A 19883-nucleotide genomic window follows, 5' to 3' on the forward strand; every position below is an offset into this window, starting at 1 on the left:
TAACTGACTGGCGAGAGAAGTCACAACAGCTGGATCTAACTGACTGGGAAGAGAAGTCACAACAGCTGGATCTAACTGACTGGGGAGAGAAGTCATAAACTACCTAAAGAATCAGAGTACATCACACACACAGTCTTCAAATTGTATCTGTCTAGAAACCTCTGCACATGCACAAACAATGACCAAAGGCTGTGTGCTGAGTAATGAAGGTGACAAACTAGAGAAGGAATCAAAATGTCTGACGAGGACCTAGTGGTGAAGGCAGTCAGAGAAGAAGGATGGGCCTTCAACTATCCTCCATTTTAGATGCATTACCACCAGGATTGGAGCTATTTAGTATAGTTGCCATACAGGCATGTATACAGAAGTTGCCATATACATTTTTTTATTTTACCTTTATTTAAACAGGTAGGCCAAGACCTGGCCAAGAAAAAGCAAAGCAGTGCGACACAAACAACAACAGTTACACATGGAATAAACAAACATACAGTCAATAATACAATAGAAAAAGTATACATACAGTGTGTGCAAATAAGGTAGGATAAGGGAGGTAAGGCAATAAACAGGCCACGGTGGCAAAGTAATTACAATATAGCAATTAAACACTGGAATGGTAGATGTGCAGAAGATGAGTGCGCAAGTAGAGATACTGGGGTGCAAAGGAGCAAAATAAATAACAGTATGGGGATGAGGTAGTTGGATGGGCTATTTACAGATGGTCTATGTACAGGTGCAGTGATCTCTGAGCTACTCTGACAGCTGGTGCTTAAAGTAGGTGAGGGAGATATGAGTCTCCAGCTCCAGTGATTTTTGCAGTTTGTTCCAGTCATTGGCAGCAGAGAACTGGAAGGACAGGCGGCCAAATGAGGAGTTGGCTTCAGGGGTGACCAGTGAAATATACCTGCTGGAGCGAGATAAGGCGGAGCTTTACCTAGCAAAGACTTATAGATGACCTGGAGCAAGTGGGTTTGGTGACGAATATGAAGCAAGGGCTAGCCAATGAGAGCATACAGGTCGCAGTGGTGGGTAGTGTATGGGGCTTTGGTGACAAAACGGATGGCACTGTGATAGACTGCATCCAATTTGATGAGTAGAATGTTGGAAGCTATTTTGTCAATGACATCGCCGAAGTCAAGGATCGGTAGGATAGTCAGTTTTACGAGGGTATGTTTGGCAGCATGAGTGAAGGATGCTTTGTTGCGAAATAGGAAGCCGATTCTAGATTTTATTTTGGATTGGAGATGCTTAATATGAGTCTGGAAGGAGAGTTTACAGTCTAACCAGACACCTAGGTATTTGTAGTTGTCCACATATTCTAATTCAGAACCGTCCAGAGTAGTGATGCTACACACAATTTTCCCTAAAAATAAGTTGAAATTGACCAAAGTATTTGGTCTCCACAATTCATTATTTCACTGTTAATAAAACAGAACCTTTGTTTTTGATTCAGAACTTAATATATCCATTTAAATTGACATCCTAGACTTAATATCTGGTAGCACAAACTTTGGTCAAAATAACTGCAATCAAGTCCAGCGTTTGGTCTTGAATCATTCATGGGTACTTTTTAAAGTGTGTTTGGGGTCATTGTCCTGCTGGAAGACCCATAACCTTTGACGGAGACCCAGCTTTCTGTCACTGGGTCTGACATTGCGCTCCAAAATGCCTTGGTATTCTCCTGATTTCATGATGCCATACACATGTTCAAGGCACTCAGTGCCAGAGGAAGAAAGCAACCCCAAAGTATCACTGAACCTCCTCCATGTTTGACTGTAGGGAAGGTGTTATTTTCATTGAAAGCTTTATTTTGCTTTCTGTAAACATAGAAATGGTGTTCTTTACCAAAAAGCAATTTTTTGTCCACAGGACATTCTCCCAGAAGGACTTTGACATGTTCCAATGCGTTTTTCCAAATTGCAGTCAAGTTTTTTACGTCCCTCTCTCAGCAGTGGGGTCCTCCTGGGTCTCCTACCATATAACCCCCTTTCATTGAGCTGGCGACGGATGGTAAGAATTGAAACAGTCGTACTTTGTGTCTAAAGTTCAGCTTGAATCTGTGTGGCAGTTGATCAAGGTGCTTTCTCCACCATTGGAACAATCCTTCGCTGTAATCTTCCATCAAGTTCTCTCTTGCGGCCACGTCCAGTGTGGTTGGCTACAGTGGCATTGGCCTTCTTGATAACATTACGTACAATGGAAACAGGAACATCAAGGTCTGTGGAGATGGACATGTAGCCTTGAGATTGTCCATGCTTGGCTATAATCTTGTGTCTGACCTCCTCAGATAATTCTCTGGTTGTGTTTGTTTTCTCCATCATGCTCATTGCGGTACACACAGTGACACAAAACAGAAGAATGAGTCCATTTCTCTATTCAAACTGGTTGAATTAGCGATTTTTATATTGCAGGCACCTGCAACTCACCATAGAGAGCCATAGTAAGTTCAATTCCAAAGTAAAGGACAATCACCTGCTTGAAATCAAATTATTTCTAACCACTTCTAGAAGGTGCAAATAATATTGTCCGGGCCATTTTAGGATTTCTTTGTGGAATAAGCTAACATTTAGTAAATTATTCAGATATTTTGGTTTTGTTGAACTGCAAACCAAAGACACATACGTGGATATCAAAAGACGTTTTAATTTCAACCGTTTTCTGGAAGAAATGGTGCATTATTTGAAAAAAGTGCAAGGGTGCCAATATTTTTGGCCACGACTATATAATTCTAAGAAGCAGAATATCTTCAGAGCATCGGTGTGGGACTGTGTATTAGCGCGAGTTACATGCATGACAAATGCTCTGCTCTGTGTCTAGTCTGTGTGGTGCCGTCCCCCCCCCCACACACACACACACACACCTGATTGATAGAGGAGGGGGTGGAAGGCACTGGGGGCTTCACACAAGGATGAGCTGTCTGCAAGCACACACACACACACATTCCTCTAGGGGCCTCCTATCCCTATCCAGTAGCACCACAAACGTGTGTGTGTGTGTGTTTTGCTATAATCAGAGCTGGTGTCACAATGATATCCTCTCCTAAGCCTTCAGCCCGTGTGGCTTGGTTGAGTTGAATGTTTGTCAGGACTGTGTGAGGACTGTGTGAGTGCAAAAGCAAAGCAATCTATATGTGCACTGTCTCACCTTCTGAGTAAGGGTGTGTGTGTGAATGTTTTTGCACTGAAGACCAGAGAACATTTTATATGTGTATGTAAGTAGTACAGTCTATGAGTGTGTGTGTACAGTATGCATGTATATATTATACACACACACACACATATGTGTATGTGTGTGTGTGTGTGTGTGTGTGTGTGTGTGTGTGTGTGTGTGTGTGTGTGCTCGAAGACCCATGTACTACTACAGTACCTAGTATGTGTGTTGTGTGTGTGTGTTAGATGTGTGTGTGTGCAGACCACCTCTCTCTTTGCGTGTGTGTGTGTGTGTGTGTGTGTGTGTGTGTGTGCCTGACCTTCCTTTGTCTACAGCCTATTGGTGGGTTCCTCCCTTTGATTTGGCCACAGCGCCACGTGACCCTGCAGCCAGCCTGTGCTCTGCAACTCCGCACTGCTAAAAATAGCTCCAGCTTGCCCCAGCTCCACAGCTCGTTTACATAGGCTCTGAGGAGCTGGGGGGAGAGACCCCGAGGAGAGGAGGGGGGATGAGAAAGGGGAGGAGTAGTGGACAGAAGTCCACAGGCGCTGGCTGGGGCCTAAAATACAGTGCTGCTGCCAGCTGTTCTGCTCTCCAGCTGTTCCTGCATGTCCTCTCTCTCTCACTCTGGTGCCTGATGCACGCATGCGCACAGACGGACACAGAAACACGTACACAAACACACTCAGAGAAGCAGACAGGCACAGATACGCATGTACACACATAGCTACTTTGAAACAGCCCTCATACTGAATGAGTCACAGAGTAGTCATCTCCAAGTCTGTCTTTATGGTGTTATGTTACGGTCGTAATCTGTCCTATGATACGGTCCTAATCTGTCCTATGATATGGTCCTAAATCGGTCCTACGATATGGTCCTAATCGGTCCTATGATATGGTGCTAATGTGTCTTTATAGGGTTATGATATGGTCCTAATCTGTCTTTATGGTGCTATGGTCCTAATCTGTCTTTATGGTTCTATGGTACTAATGTGTCTTTACGGTGCTATGCTATGGTCCTAATCCGTCTTTACAGTGCTATGCTCTGGTCCTAATGTGTCTTTACGGTGCTATGCTCTGGTCCTAATCTGTCTTTACGGTGCTATGCTATGGTCCTAATCTGTCTTTACGGTGCTATGCTCTGGTCCTAATCTATCTTTACGGTGCTATGCTATGGTCCTAATCTATCTTTACGGTGCTATGCTATGGTCCTAATCTATCTTTACGATGCTATGCTATGATCCTAATCTATCTTTACGGTGCTATGCTATGGTCCTAATCTATCTTTATGGTGCCATGCTATGCATCTAATCTATCTTTACGGTGCTATGCTATGGTCCTAATCTACCTTTATGGTGATATGCTATGCTCCTAATCTGTCTTTATGGCCCTAATCTGTCTTTATGGCGCTATGGTCCAAATCTGTCTTTATGGTGATATGCTATGGTCCTCTGCCTCCAAATCACACACCACTAATGTATCACAACTGTCAGTCTCTACCAATCAACCAACTAGCTTGTATCGTGCCCGGAGTAAAGTATGTTGTCATAAACTGTCATACACTGACAGTAAGCATTGTGTGGTTGGCTGGTGTGCCAAAGTGTTAAACTGTGATTAGCTAGACTAGTCATTGAATCACCCCTTAGAGATAGCATTGACTTTACCAGAGACTGCTACCGACATGGTTGTTGACTAACTTTACATGAATGAGAATTAGTGTGTCAGATTAGTGGTAACATAGCGTATGAAGTAGAGAGGGCCATATCATGTATATCATTTAAACATAGAGGATCATTTGTGTATACCTGTATTGCAGGGGTAGAAACTAGATTCAGCCGCGGGACAATCTTTTTTGTTATAATAATTTGAACACTGCAAATTGACCACAACTAAACCCCAAAATAGATTCTATTTCAAAATAACAATAATTTCATATCTTGATTATATTGAGACACGATCATGTCTCTTGTTTTATTCGTGGGAATACTTGGGAACAGATTTTCTAAATTAAACACACTTTTAGCTGAATTTCTTGTGATTTTACAGTCTTTTTTTACCCAATGGTGAAATGCTATAGTCCTAAACTGTGGTTCTAATCTCTTCTTTTTTTCCTCTCAAATTTTGTGCTCAAATTTGTTTACATATTTGTCTGTGAGCATTTCTCCTTTGTCAAGATAATCCATCCACATGACAGGTGTGGCATATCAAGAAGCTGATTAAACGCCATGATCATTACACAGGTGCACCTTGTGCTGTGGACAATAAAAGGCCACTCTAAAATGTGCAGTTTTGTCACACAACACAATGCCACAGATGTCTAAATTTTTTAGGGAGCGTGCAATTGGCATGCTAACTGCAGGAATGTCCACCAGAGCGGTTGCCAGAGAATTTAATGTTAATTTCTCTACCATAAGCCACCTCCAACGTCGTTTTGGAGAATTTGGCAGTAAGTCCAACCGGCCTCACAACCGCAGACCACATGTAACCACGCCAGCCCAGGACGTCCACTTCCGGCTTCTTCACCTGTGAGATCGTCTGAGACCAACCACCTGGACAGCTGATGAAACTGAGGAGCATTTATGTCTGTAATAAAGCCCTTTTGTGGGGGAAAACATATTCTGATTGGCTGAGCCTGGTGGGTGGGCCTATGACCTCCCGGGCCCACCCATGGCTGCGCCCCTTCCCAGCCGTGATATCCATAGGGTATAACAAATTTATTTCAATTGACTGATTTCCTTATATGAACTAACTCAGTAAAATAGTTGAAATTGTTCCATGTTGCTTTTATATGTTTGTTCAGATTATTTTGTATATAATGTATGTAAACTTTATGTAAACTCCTCTGTGAGAATATTCTGTCTCTAAATGTTGTCTACCACTAGCAGCACCATGTCACCAAGTAAAATTCGGAGTGCAGTATGTGTAAATGTACTTGTTGATTCTGATTCTAGGCCATATTGTAGGGTGTGCACCTCACTCTGCCCAAAGTAGTGCTAAAAAAAAAAGATGATAAAGTTACAAATCGGGATATTATTTTGGATAATATAGCGTATCAAATTGTTCTTTTTGCACTAGTTGGCTGTAACTGCACAAAAACGCCAGTATTTTTCCTTCATAGCCTGTTCTCCATCTTCTTTTGAAAGCAAGCCAATTATTTAATTTTTTTAAACTTTTATTTCCATGAATGATAAAAAAAAAAAGAAAAAGTGTTTTCTCATGGCTGTCTCTTGCAGACATATGGTGAGCAATATGTTTGGAACATCGAATCGCAATAAAATCACAGTATCGAATCTCAATACATATTGTATCGGCACCAAAGTATTGTATAATAATTGTATCATGTGGTCCCTGGCAATTCCCCGCCCAGAGTGTGCAAAAATGCACTTTAGGGATGAAATTTCCCTTCCTTGTGTTATAAAATAGATTTAACCATTGGCTCATTCATCCCCCTCCTCTCCCCTGTAACTATTCCCCCGGTCGTTGCTGTAAATGAGAATGTGTTCAGTCAACTTACCTGGTAAAATAAGGGTAAAATAAAAAAATATCTATATAAACGTTAGAAAATAAATTTCACCAAGACAAATATGATTCTTCATGTTCTGAACAGTTCAGTGGGGTCTTTCTCTAACATATCATTCAGTAATAAGACCCGGGGTTAGATTTATCCTAAGCTAACATATCATTCAGTAATAAGGCCCAGGGTTGGGTTTATCCTAAGCTAACCTAACATATCATTCATTAATAAGACCCGGGGTTAGATTTATCCTAAGCTAACATATCATTCAGTAATAAGGCCCAGGGTTGGGTTTATCCTAAGCTAACCTAACATATCATTCATTAATAAGACCCGGGGTTAGATTTATCCTAACCTAACATATCATTCATTAATAAGACCCGGGGTTAGATTTATCCTAAGCTAACATATCATTCAGTAATAAGGCCCGGGTTGGGTTTTCTCTAACATATCATTCATTAATAAGACCCGGGGTTAGATTTATCCTAAGCTAACATATCATTCAGTAATAAGGCCCAGGGTTGGGTTTATACTAAACTAACCTAACATATCATTCATTAATAAGCCCCGGGGTTGGGTTTATACTAAACTAACCTAACATATCATTCATTAATAAGACCCGGGGTTAGATTTATCCTAAGCTAACATATCATTCAGTAATAAGGCCCAGGGTTGGGTTTATCCTAAGCTAACCTAACATATCATTCATTAATAAGACCCGGGGTTAGATTTATCCTAACCTAACATATCATTCATTAATAAGACCCGGGGTTAGATTTATCCTATGCTAACATATCATTCAGTAATAAGGCCCAGGGTTGGGTTTATCCTAAGCTAACCTAACATATCATTCATTAATAAGACCCGGGGTTAGATTTATCCTAAGCTAACATATCATTCAGTAATAAGGCCCGGGGTTAGATTTATCCTAAGCTAACATATCATTCAGTAATAAGGCCCGGGGTTAGATTTATCCTAAGCTAACATATCATTCAGTAATAAGACCCGGGGTTAGATTTATCCTAAGCTAACATATCATTCAGTAATAAGGCCCAGGGTTGGGTTTATACTAAACTAACCTAACATATCATTCATTAATAAGACCCGGGGTTAGATTTATCCTAAGCTAACATATCATTCAGTAATAAGGCCCAGGGTTGGGTTTATACTAAACTGACATATGGAATTATTTTAAGATGGTCATACCATGGATCTTTTAGCTATTTGACTTTTAATTTTAAGACCCCTGTAGGTTACTATATATATATATATATAAAAAAATCAATTATTTGAAGAAACATTGAATTTGGCCTTACTGCTATTAGCCCATAGAAACACATTGATTAACCTGGTTGGGTCTAGGGGCGCATTTCGCTCTCTAATACCCTAAATATGTACCGAAATTTACTAATCCTACCCAGTAACTAGAATAGTTATAAACTTATTAATAATTTCTATGGATAACAGAACTCATTTGGCAGGCAAAACCCTGAGACATTTTCTGACAGGAAGTGGATACCTGATGTGTTGTATTGATTTTAAACCTATCCCATTGAAAAACACAGGGGTTTAGGAATATTTTGGCACTTCCTATTGCTTCCACTAGATGTCACCAGCCTTTACAAAGTGTTTTGAGTCTTCTGGAGGGATCTGACCGAACAAGAGCCATGGAACGGTGATGTCCCATTAGACACCTGGCGCTACTTCATGTTGGGTACCCTCGTTCCAATAAAAGGCTATGCATTCGTCCACCTTGAATATTTTTTTTTTTTTGGTAAAAAAGGCCCTAATGATTTATGCTATACAACGCGTTTGACATGTTTGAACGAACGGAAATATATTTTTTCCCCTCGTTCATGACGAGAAGTCCGGCTGGCTTACATCATGTGCTAACGAGACGGAGATTTTTGGACATAAATGATGAGCTTTTTTTGAACAAAACTACATTCGTTATGGACCTGTGATACCTGGAAGTGACATCTGATGAAGAGAATCAAAGGTAATGGATTATTTACATAGTATTTTCGATTTTAGATCTCCCCAACATGACGTCTAGTCTGTATCGCAACGCGTATTTTTCTGGGCACAGTGCTCAGATTATTGCAAAGTGTGATTTCCCAGTAAGGTTATTTTTAAATCTGGCAAGTTGATTGCGTTCAAAAGATGTAAATCTATAATTCTTTAAATGACAATATAATATTTTACCAATGTTTTCTAATTTTAATTATTTAATTTGTGACGCTGACTTGACTGCCGGTTATTGGAGGGAAACGATTTCCTCAACATCAATGCCATAGTAAAACGCTGTTTTTGTATATAAATATGAACTTGATAGAACTAAAAATGCATGCATTGTCTAACATAATGTCCTAGGAGTGTCATCTGATGGAGATTGTAAAAGGTTAGTGTATCATTTTAGCTGGTTTTATGGTTTTGGTGACCCTGTCTTTGACTTGACAAAACATTACACACAACTCTTGTAAATGTACTGTCCTAACATACTCTAAATTTATGCTTTCGCCGTAAAACCTTTTTGAAATCGTAAAACGTGGTTAGATTAAGGAGATGTTTATCTTTCAAATGGTGTAACATAGTTGTATTTTTGAAAAATTTGAATTTTGACATTTATTTGGATTCAAATTTGCCGCTCTTGAAATGCACCTGCTGTTGATGGAGTGCACCACAGGTGGCACGCTAGCGTCCCACCTAGCCCCAAGAGGTTAACAGATTCATAAATGGAAAAACAGTTAGTTTAAAAATAAATCAAAAGGAAGTATGTTTTGAAGCGTCTGTCCTAAATCTGAGAGATATAAAGAAAGATCAGAAAAAAATTAATTTGTGGAATTATCCCTACACCTTTGATGTGAAAATGCCCCATTCACCAGGTTACCTTCCCGTGACACTTGTGGGGGTCATAGAGCAAAACAGAGAACACCATCATGTTTGTGAGAGTTTCATCTTTTCATAGAGGGGTCAGATTATTTTGTAGCCCAAATGGACGCTACAGACATTTTTGTGAGAAGACCGATTTCCGGGATGTCTCCTAGTCTGACAAACAAGAGCTGTAGCTCTGCCACCTTCCACTGCAGATGCGGAAGGCCGACATTGGCAGATTGAGATGCAGCCCATGCAAGAAAACATATCTCTAACTTAAAACAGACAGATTTGCAAAATCTAAAATCTACTGTATATGCATCTTACCTCTATATTGTTTTATGTCCTCTGGATTGGAGAAGAAAGAGGAGTTCAACAGTGAGCCTGTCAGCATCAACTCTCGCACAGCATCCAGCCTAGCTGACTCAACGCTATTTTCCTCATTTTTTACCACTTTCTTTCTCTGGCCTCCAATGATTTAGTCACCCTAATTCTAGCCATCCTACAAGGGAAAAACTCCAATAACTTTTGTACGGATTATGATAGAGACATGAGGTTTAGAACATTCGTTTTCATAGAGGAGTATCTACATAATTAACATAATCTTACCCATTGGACCCCCGACAGATTCTACCATTTATACTGGGTCATAGAATACTTCATTATCATGATATTGTCATTTTTATGTATTTAACTGTATGTCCAGTATATGTGGCTCATGCAGGGGGTCAGAACTACCCTAGTGTTGCAAGCACCAGGGTCCAACCACAGAATTAAATAGAACTAACAACGGCAATGGTCATCAAAACAAGACAGACCGAATAAGGGCAATAAGACATTATGCAGTATATGCCATTTAGCAAGATGCTTTTATCCAAAGTTATTTACAGTCACGCGTGCACACAGTTTCTATGTATGGGTGGTCCTGGGAAACGAACCAACTATCCTGGCATTGGAAGAGTCATGCTCTACGAACTGATCTTCAGAGGACCTCCGGTGGCCAGGCTACACACTTGACCCTGGGTGCTCCTCGTTGTATAATCTGGCAGAAATCCAGCACAATGGCAGAACCACATGAACACTACATATGTAAGATCTTAATTTGAGCGAGCTTTCTGCTACAACAGGATGACCAAATTAAGATAAGGCATCTGTATCATAGAACAATGACACAGTGTGTGGTTGAATTCAACTGTACTGAGCAATTTGGCTGCATTGCACAATCTTCTAGGAAGCCCTTGTATGGCAAATGTGCATAGGAAGTCTGATATTCCTGCATTCATTGACATAATTGCTGAACGCCACACCTCAATTAGAACAATAATTGATCTCAAATTGAAATCTCAATACTAGTTTTTTAGGGTATACGTGTTCAGTCAAAGCCAATTCCAAAAGCACTAGATCACCAGAGTTGGTGACATGCTCTGGTACTTTGGTGACTAGTACGTTTTTTTTAAACCTCCCGTTTTGGGCTGGATGTCTAAATGTGTAGTTCATACATGCATAATCTATAAGCAGAATTAACATTTTTACAGATCTAAGATCTTAATTTAAGACAGTTTGATACAGCAGGAAAATATTCCTGCAGCAACAGGAATTATGTGGATTATAATAATGGACATTTTTGTAGGGTTGATACATTTTTCAAGTCTGAAATGCCAAAGTGGAAATGATAAAGTTCTCCTGCAACAGGGTGATCAAATTAAGATCCTACATCTGTGCTTCAATTAGCCAAGAAATTCCTAGTTTGAAAGAATCTGTTTTCTGGAAGGTGTGCGGTGCCATTTTCCCTTACATTTCCCCCATGTTGGCCAGCCCTCTAGCAATTCGAGTTTCAGCCAATGGGCTTCAGCCCCTCGCCATTTGAGTCACAGCTAGCAAGACCCACACAGCAGAGTGAGAGAGAGAGAGCAATGATGTGGTGCACATAGGTAATGTAGTACACAATTTTAGGGGACCACTTTTGGCTCGTGGGCACTAGTTTCAGAACTACTGGCTAAAAGGTATACAAAAGTACTGGAGAATATCTTTAAAGCTGGAATTCTTAATGGTCAAACTGCCACATCTGTTTGCAATATTACAACAACAAAGAAGTTACTGCAAACAACAAACAATGTTTTTCCCCCATGACATCACTGATAGAACAACAGAATATGTACTGTAATTGTGCAATGCTCCTCACCTCCACTTCGTCAACAAAACAAAAACAATAACGTTCATTGGGCGGACAGTGGCGCAGTTTGAAATACGGCTGAGACAGAAACGTAAACTCAACTAAAGGCTGCTTACAAGGAGTCTCCACATTGGACCATCTAGATTAACTAGGGCTGGCCTGGAGAGGGAGAGGGAGTGCAGGGTTTGTGTACGCACAATGCTCTCGCCGAGCTAGAAACAGAACAGGCCAGTCAGAACAGGGCACCTATTGTGCTCCCACAGGACTATATTAAGGCCTTATCAGTCTGCAACATCAACAGTGTCCTCTGCTTCCTACTGCCTACTGAGCACACAAACCAGGATCTGCAGCTAGCGCACACAGCTTTAGCATGCTAATGAGCACACACACCAGGATCTACAGCTTTAGCATGCTAATGCTAATGAGCACACAAACCAGGATCTGCAGTTAGCGCACACAGCTTTACTGTGCTAAGCTAATGATGACACCTATCATGCTAACACTTACCATGCTAGCGCTAATGTTTTGGAGGTGGTAGCTATCGAATACATGACCACATGAGTAGGGAAAGGGGGATACCTAGTCAGTTGTACAACTGAATGCCTTCAACTGAAATGTGTCTTCTGCATTTAACCCTACCCCTCTGAATCAGAGAGGTGCGGAGGGAGCGCTGCCTTAATGGACATCCACATCTTCGGGGCCTGGGGAACAGTGGGTTAACTGCCTTGCTCAGGAGCAGAACAACAGATTTTTACCTTGTCAGTTCAGGGATTCGATCCAGCAACCTTTCGGTTACTGGCCCAACGCTTTAACCACTAAGCTACCTGTATCAGTGACACAGCCGACAGGAGTTACCGTGTAGATTTGAGAGTACAACATATGGTTGTTATGTGTATTAGAGGTCGACCGATTATGATTTTTCAACGTCAATACCGATACCGACTATTGGAGGACCAAAAAAAGCCAATGCCGATTTTTAAAATGTATTTGTAATAATGACAATTACAACAATACTGAATGAACACTTATTTTAACTTAATACATCAATAAAATCAATTTACCCTAAAATAAATAATGAAACATGTTCAATTTGGTTTAAATAATGCAAAAACAAAGTGTTGGAGAAGAAAGTAAAAGTGCAATATGTGTAAGAAAGATAACGTTTAAGTTCCTTGCTCAGAACATGAGAACATATGAAAGCTGGTGGTTCCTTTTAACATGAGTCTTCAATATTCCCAGGTAAGAAGTTTTAGGTTGTAGTTATTATAGGAATTATAGGACTATTTCTCTCTATACGATTTGTATTTCATATACCTTTGACTATTGGATGTTCTTATAGGCACTTTAGTATTGCCAGCGTAACAGTATAGCTTCCGTCCCTCTCCTCGCTCCTACCTGGGCTCGAACCAGGAACACATCGACAACAGCCACCCTCGAAGCAGCGTTACCCATGCAGCGCAAGGGTAACAACTACTCCAAGTCTCAGAGCGAGTGACGTTTGAAAGGCTATTAGCGTGCCCCCCGCTAACTAGCTAGCCATTTCACATCGGTTACACCAGCCTTATCTCGGGAGTTGACTGTTTTAATACAGTGTAACATACCCACAGCTGACAGTGTTTTGTATTGATACAGGGTGCTACAAGTTAAAACGTCAAGACACTTTACTTTAGAACAAGTTGAGTCAAACTCTGGACAAAACACTAATGAGTAAACAAAGTGGAATGAAACAAACGAGCCATTCCATGACATTTATGGGCTTTTCCAAACAACGATGCTTCATTGCATGGCCCAAAGGCTCCAACGGACTGGGCAATGGAACAGAACATTGAAATCAATTCAAATGCTGAAAATGGATCTACCCCTCCTCCCAAAACAGCCCTACATGTACAATATACAGTCGGTATTGACTGGCTTATAGGATTGTGGAACGTCAATATGGGCCTCCTCTTTGACACAAGCACTTGGATCGGCCCATAATCATTTTGAGTTTCAATTGGGGCTGGAGAGATGGCAGCGGCTAACTGAACAAGGGGGTGCTAGTGAGCACTGATTGCTCAGCAGTTTCCATTGCTTTACACGTTCATTGGAGGACCTAAGAATAGCACCATTCTGATGGTGGCTCTGAACCAGCCACCAATGGACAATCACCACTTAAAGGAAGACTCAGCAATATGACATCATCAAAACAGAGGAGCGACTTAGTGCTTACCGCTATATCAACAGATTTTAAACAGCCAATAGTGGCAGCCTTGGCAGAGTTGACATTTGTCCACCAGCTGTGTACAATGACATATCGCTGAATCTACCTTTGAGGCGAAACAAAGTGAGCAGACTAGAAACAACACGTTATCATGCTAGCTACGGCTAAATGGACAGGAACAGAGGTTGAAATGCGCTGTCATGCTAACTTAGAGCTAAGCGTCAGTTATGGACCCTGACAGATAACAGTTTCCTCCTCCTAGCCCCAACGGGTGTCACTTTGTTTCAGTATACAGAAGGCAGAGATATTGTCAATGGAAACGAGATAGAGCTGTTAAACATGGATACAGTGGAGTTACTGTGCGTCATGGCATTGAGCGATATGTGCATGCGCACTCACACACACACACACAGTTAGCCAGAACAAACACTAGACGGGTGTGTGTCTGCCTTCTGTAAGCCTCAGCATAATGTGTGTCTTCCTGGGAGAGGAACAACAAGGGGGTCTGACGTCACATATTTCATGCCACTCCAATCACCTCACAGCCACGTTCTGACTGACTGGAGATTAGAAAAGGGACAACTTGTGTGTATTTCATGGTCACAGAACTTGCCGGTGGTATAAAACACTGCTTCACACCGAAGAGGGGAGCACAATCAGAGACTAGAACTCAGCCAGCAAGCCAAGTGGTGTCTGGAGTGCTCCTCTTAAACAAAAGCTATGGAAATCATAACCTTGAGTCACATATTGTCTACTCTCATTCAAGCACATCATTGACAACAACATGTTGCACTGTATGTTACATAATAGGCATTACTGTCGCCTATGGAAATGGCATGGTTATTAATGAGGGTCAAATAATGATCTAATAAGGGGTCGGGTTCTGCAGACCCACAAAAAAAATACTACAGTTTACTATAGAATACTACAGTACTTACTATAGAACACTACCGTTTACTATAGAATAATACAGTACTTACTATAGAATTCTGTAGTATTTAATTTGCATATACCCTGCCCATTCCCCTCCCCATATCCCAATATGTTCCACACATAGAAACCTACATGGCAAGTATAGACCATATATTGTATACTATAGTCCACAACAACACTACAGTAAATACTACAGTATACTACAGTCCACAGAAACACTAGAGTATACTAGAGTATACTAGAGTAAATACTACAGTATACTACATTCCGCAAAGACACTACCGTAAATACTACAGTCCACAGAAACACTACAGTATACTAGAGTAAATACTACAGTACACTACATTCTGCAAAGACACTACCGTAAATACTACCTTCCACAGAAACACTACAGTACTAAACAGTAAATGCAGTAAATAGTACAGTATACAGTTGAAGTCGGAGGTTTACATACACCTGAGCCAAATACATTTAAACTCAGTTTCACAATTCCTGACATTTAATCCGAGTAAGAATTCCCTGTCTTAGGTCAGTTAGGATCACCATTTTATTTTAAGAATGTGAAATGTCAGAACAATTGTAGAGAGAATGATTTATTTCATATTTCAAGATATCAGTCAGGAAGTTAAAGCTTGGTGAGAAATGGGTCTTCCAAATGGACAATGACCCCAAGCATCCTTCCAAAGTTGTGGCAAAATGGCTAACGGACAACATAATCAAGGTATTGGAGTGGCCATCACAAAGCCCTGACTTCAATCCTATAGAAAATTTGAGGGCAGAACTGAAAAAGTGTGTGCGAGCAAGGAGGCCTACAAACCTGACTCAGTAACACCAGCTCTGTCAGGAGGAATGGGCCAAAATTCACCCAACGTATTGTGGGAAGCTTGTGGAAGGCTACCCAAAACATTTGACCCAAGTTAACTTCTCTAGGGTAGGGAGCAGTATTTTGACGTCCGGATGAAAGGCGTGCCCGTAGTACACTGCCTGCTACTCAGGCTCAGAAGGTATATGCATATTATTAGTAGATTTGGATAGAAAACACTCAGAGGTTTCTAAAACTGTTTGAATGATGTCTGTGAGTATAACAGAACTCATATGGCAGGCAAAAACCTGAGAGAAATCCAACAAGGAAGTGTGGAAATCTGAGGTTTGTAGTTTTTCAAGTGATTGCCTATACAGTATGCAGTGACTTAGGGTTCATTTTGCACTTCCTAACGCTTCCACTAGATGTCAACAGTCTTTAGAACCTTGTTTCATGCTTCTACTGTTACTGGGGAGAGAATAAGAGCTGACTCAACAAGTGGACTGCCTGAGACCAATGAGTTGTTTACTGCGCAGGCACACCAGCACGCCGTTCCTTATTTTTCCCTCTGTAATGAATACACTATTGTCCGGTTGGAATATTATCGAATATTTATGATAAAAAGACCCTAAGGATTGATTGTAAACATCGTTTGACATGTTTCTACGAACGGTAATGGAACTTTTTGACTTTTCGTCTCGGGTTTTTCTCGCGCATTATGCCTTTGGAATAGTGATCTGAAAGCACGAACAAAACGGAGATATTTGGACATAAATATGGAGTTTAATCGAACAAAATGAACATTTCTTGTGGGAGTCCTGGGAGTGCATTCCGACGAAGATCAGCAAAGGTAAGTGAAGATTTATAATACTATTTCTGAGTTTTGTTGACTCCAGAACTTGGCGGGCAACTGTATAGCTTGCTTTGATGGCTGAGCTCTGTACTCAGAATATTGAACAATGTGCTTTCGCCGTAAAGCTATTTTGAAAACCTGACACAGCGGTTGCATTAAGGAGAAGTGTATCTATAATTCTTTCAATAACTGTTGTAAATTTTATCAAAGTTTATGATGAGTATTTTTGTAAATTGATGTGCTCATTCACCGGAGATTTTGGAGGCAAAACATTTTCTGAACATCACGCGCCAATGTAAAATGGGTTTTTTGGATATAAATATGAACTTTATCGAACAAAACATACATGTATTGTGTAACATTGAGTCCTGGGAGTGTCATCTGATGAAGATCGTCAAAGGTTAGTGATTCATTTTAGCTGTATTTCTGGTTTTTGTGACGCCTCTCCTTGCTTGGAAAATGGCTGTGTGGTTTTTCTTGTCTCAGCGCTGTCCTAACATAATCTAATGTTATGCTTTTGCCGTAAAGCCTTTTTGAAATCGGACAATGTGGTTGGATTAACGAGAAGTGTATCTTTAAAATGGGATATAATAGTTGTATGTTTGAGAAATTTGAATTATGAGATTTTTGTTGTTTTGAATTTGCCGCCCTGCTATTTCACTGGCTGTTGAATAGTGTGTCCCGCGGGTGGGACGCCCCAGAGAGGTTAACAATTTAAAGGCAATGCTACCAAATACTAATTGAGTGTATGTAAACTTCTGACCCAGTGGGAATGTGATGAAATATGAAATAAAATCATTCTCTCTACAATTATTCTGACATTTCACTTAAAATAAAGTGGTGATCCTAACTGACCTAAGACAGGGAATTTTTACTAGGATTAAATGTCAGGAATTGTGAAAAACTGAGTTTAAATGTATTTGGCTAAGGTGTATGTGAACTTCCGACTACAACTATGTGTTATTTCATAGTTTTGATGTCTTCACTATTATTCTACAACATAGAAAATAGTAAAACTAAAGAAAAACCCTTGAATGAGTAGGTGTGTCAAAACTTTTGACTGGTACTGTGTACACACACACACACACACACACACACACACACATACAAAACATTATGTGCCATTAAACTCCCTGAAGAGCACCTCTGAGGACTTGGAAGACTTTGTCTGAGCTCCATGGGTGATTTTATGAGGTCTAAAAGGCCAATCAGAATGCCCAGGACACATGAGGAGAGTCAACGGAGACACACCATTGGCTGAGAGAGCAACCAGGGCTGTGATGGGATGGAAATTGCCTCTCAGAGGGATCCACCTTTCATTAACGAGGAAGCTTGAGTAACACACAATGAATATCCTCACACGTAAAACAACTGGACTGGCTTAATTAAGGTACTTTCAACAACCTCTCCACTGGATTCTTCCAACAGGGGTTGTCACCTGTTACTTGGGGATGAGTAGTTATGCATAACAATACATGTGTGCCTGCGTGTGTTTTCTTCACGCACCGCTAACCAGAAAAATGATATTGGGGTGGTATGAATTTCAGTCGGTAATTGCCAGCAACCTGAGATGGAACACAAACATTGTTATATGGACCAAGCTTCCAAGAGATCTACATGTTAAACCCCAGGTAGCGCTACCTTACTGGGGACATCAATGTGACTGGGTGAAATGGCCTGAAAGCACGGTTACCTCAGTGGAGGGTAAAAGACACGTGTTGTGAACAACGCTAAAAGCCCTCTCCTCTCTTCACCGGGAGCGTGCGTCTCCACATATGGTCTTAAGGGTACTATCTGAACACAACTGTGCGTGTCTTTTGGTCGTCACAACAGGGCACCTGGCACGTGGGCTTCTGGGGGTTCGGGTTAGCAGACTGCAGGACACGCAACTTCAGTGGAGAGATGGAGAGTCCACAGGGATGGGGAGAGAGGGAGAGTGGGATATAGGAGGAAAGCGGAAAGGAGGGATGGATGGATAGAGAAGAATGGAGAGTGAGAAAGAGGGATGAGATGAGAGAGGAATGGAAAGAGAAAGAGGGATGGGGAGAGAGGTATAGGAATGGAAAGAGAAAGGGGAATGGGGATGAGAGAGAGGAATGGAAAGAGAAAGGGGAATGGGGATGGGGATGAGAGAGAGGAATGGAAAGAGGGATGGGGAGAGAGGTATAGGAATGGAAAGAGAAAGGGGAATGGGGATGAGAGAGAGGAATGGAAAGAGAAAGAGGGATGGGGAGAGAGGTATAGGAATGGAAAGAGAAAGAGGGATGGGGAGAGAGGTATAGGAATGGAAAGAGAAAGGGGAATGGGGATGAGAGAGAGGAATGGAAAGAAAAAAGGGGAATGGGGATGAGAGAGAGGAATGGAAAGAGAAAGAGGGATGGGGAGAGAGGTATAGGAATGGAAAGAGAAAGGGGAATGGGGATGAGAGAGAGCAATGGAAAGAGAAAAGGGGATGGGGGAGATAGAGATAAAGGGATAGGACAGAGGGAGAAAATGGACAGGGAGGAAGAGAGAAGGGTGGAGAGGGGCGTGGGGGAGAGAAGGGTAGAGAGGAGAAAGGTGGATGGGAAAAGAAGGGTGAGAGTGGAAGAGAGAGATGGGGTTGGGGCCCAGGGGGTACTCACTACTGTGCGCAGTCAATGAGCTGGTACTCGTTGGAGCGCTCGAAGCAAGCCTTCACGCCTTCATCGTCCCACAGCTGCTTGGCATGCTCGAAGAACTCCTGTTGTTCATGAAAGAGAAGAAAAGAGAGAGAGAGAGACGGGGTTAGGAGAAGGAGAGACACGTGACAGCTCAGGGAGCACGGCGTCTTCAACAGGAGCTTTGGTTTCAGACAAGAGAGAGAACTTGTCATCACGTTGGCTTTGCTGTACATTTGCATGATAGATGAAAGTACATTTGATGTGTGTCCTCTGTAGCAGCATGTTAGATAATCATTGTACATTACTCAGGAGTTGCAGCGGGTGAACTGACTGGTCCTATAGGATGACAAATACAACTACGGTGGAAAACGTCTGATCCGTTCACGACGTCAACACAAAAAACAAGAATAAGGGGGAGGGAAATTATACCCTTCCCTGAGAAAGAACGTCCCCATAAATACCTATTCAATGATAGACTGCTCTTCCACTATGGAGAGAAGGTGTGTAGTGGAGGAGGGTGGGAAGGGAACTTGTTTCATATGAGGACCGGGCTAATCTAACATGGCACTGGTGCCTTCTAGACAGCCACAGACATGCCAATATAAAGATTAACTTTAAATATCCAAACTGAGAAAGACATGACAATATAAAGCTGAACTTTTAGGGACCAACCAGCACTAAAATCCAAAATGCTTTTTTTGATGCAACACAAACAAACAGTTTGCCGTCTTCTGCCTCAGAAGTA

General features: G+C 41.3%; 1 protein-coding gene across 4 annotated transcripts in view; it reads right to left on the reverse strand.

Moving 5' to 3' along the window:
- Window positions 1-19883, reverse strand: part of LOC106579638 (guanine nucleotide-binding protein G(olf) subunit alpha) — a 68982-nt gene that overhangs the window by 24780 nt on the left and 24319 nt on the right. For all 4 annotated transcript variants that reach the window (XM_014159739.2, XM_014159740.2, XM_014159741.2 and 1 more), the window contains exon 5: window positions 19121-19218. In XM_014159739.2, coding sequence (XP_014015214.1) covers window positions 19121-19218 — 98 coding nt within the window. The remainder of the gene's footprint in view (window positions 1-19120; window positions 19219-19883) is intronic.

Source organism: Salmo salar, chromosome ssa19 (genome assembly GCF_905237065.1).
Source record: "Salmo salar chromosome ssa19, Ssal_v3.1, whole genome shotgun sequence".
Lineage (NCBI taxonomy): Eukaryota > Metazoa > Chordata > Actinopteri > Salmoniformes > Salmonidae > Salmo > Salmo salar.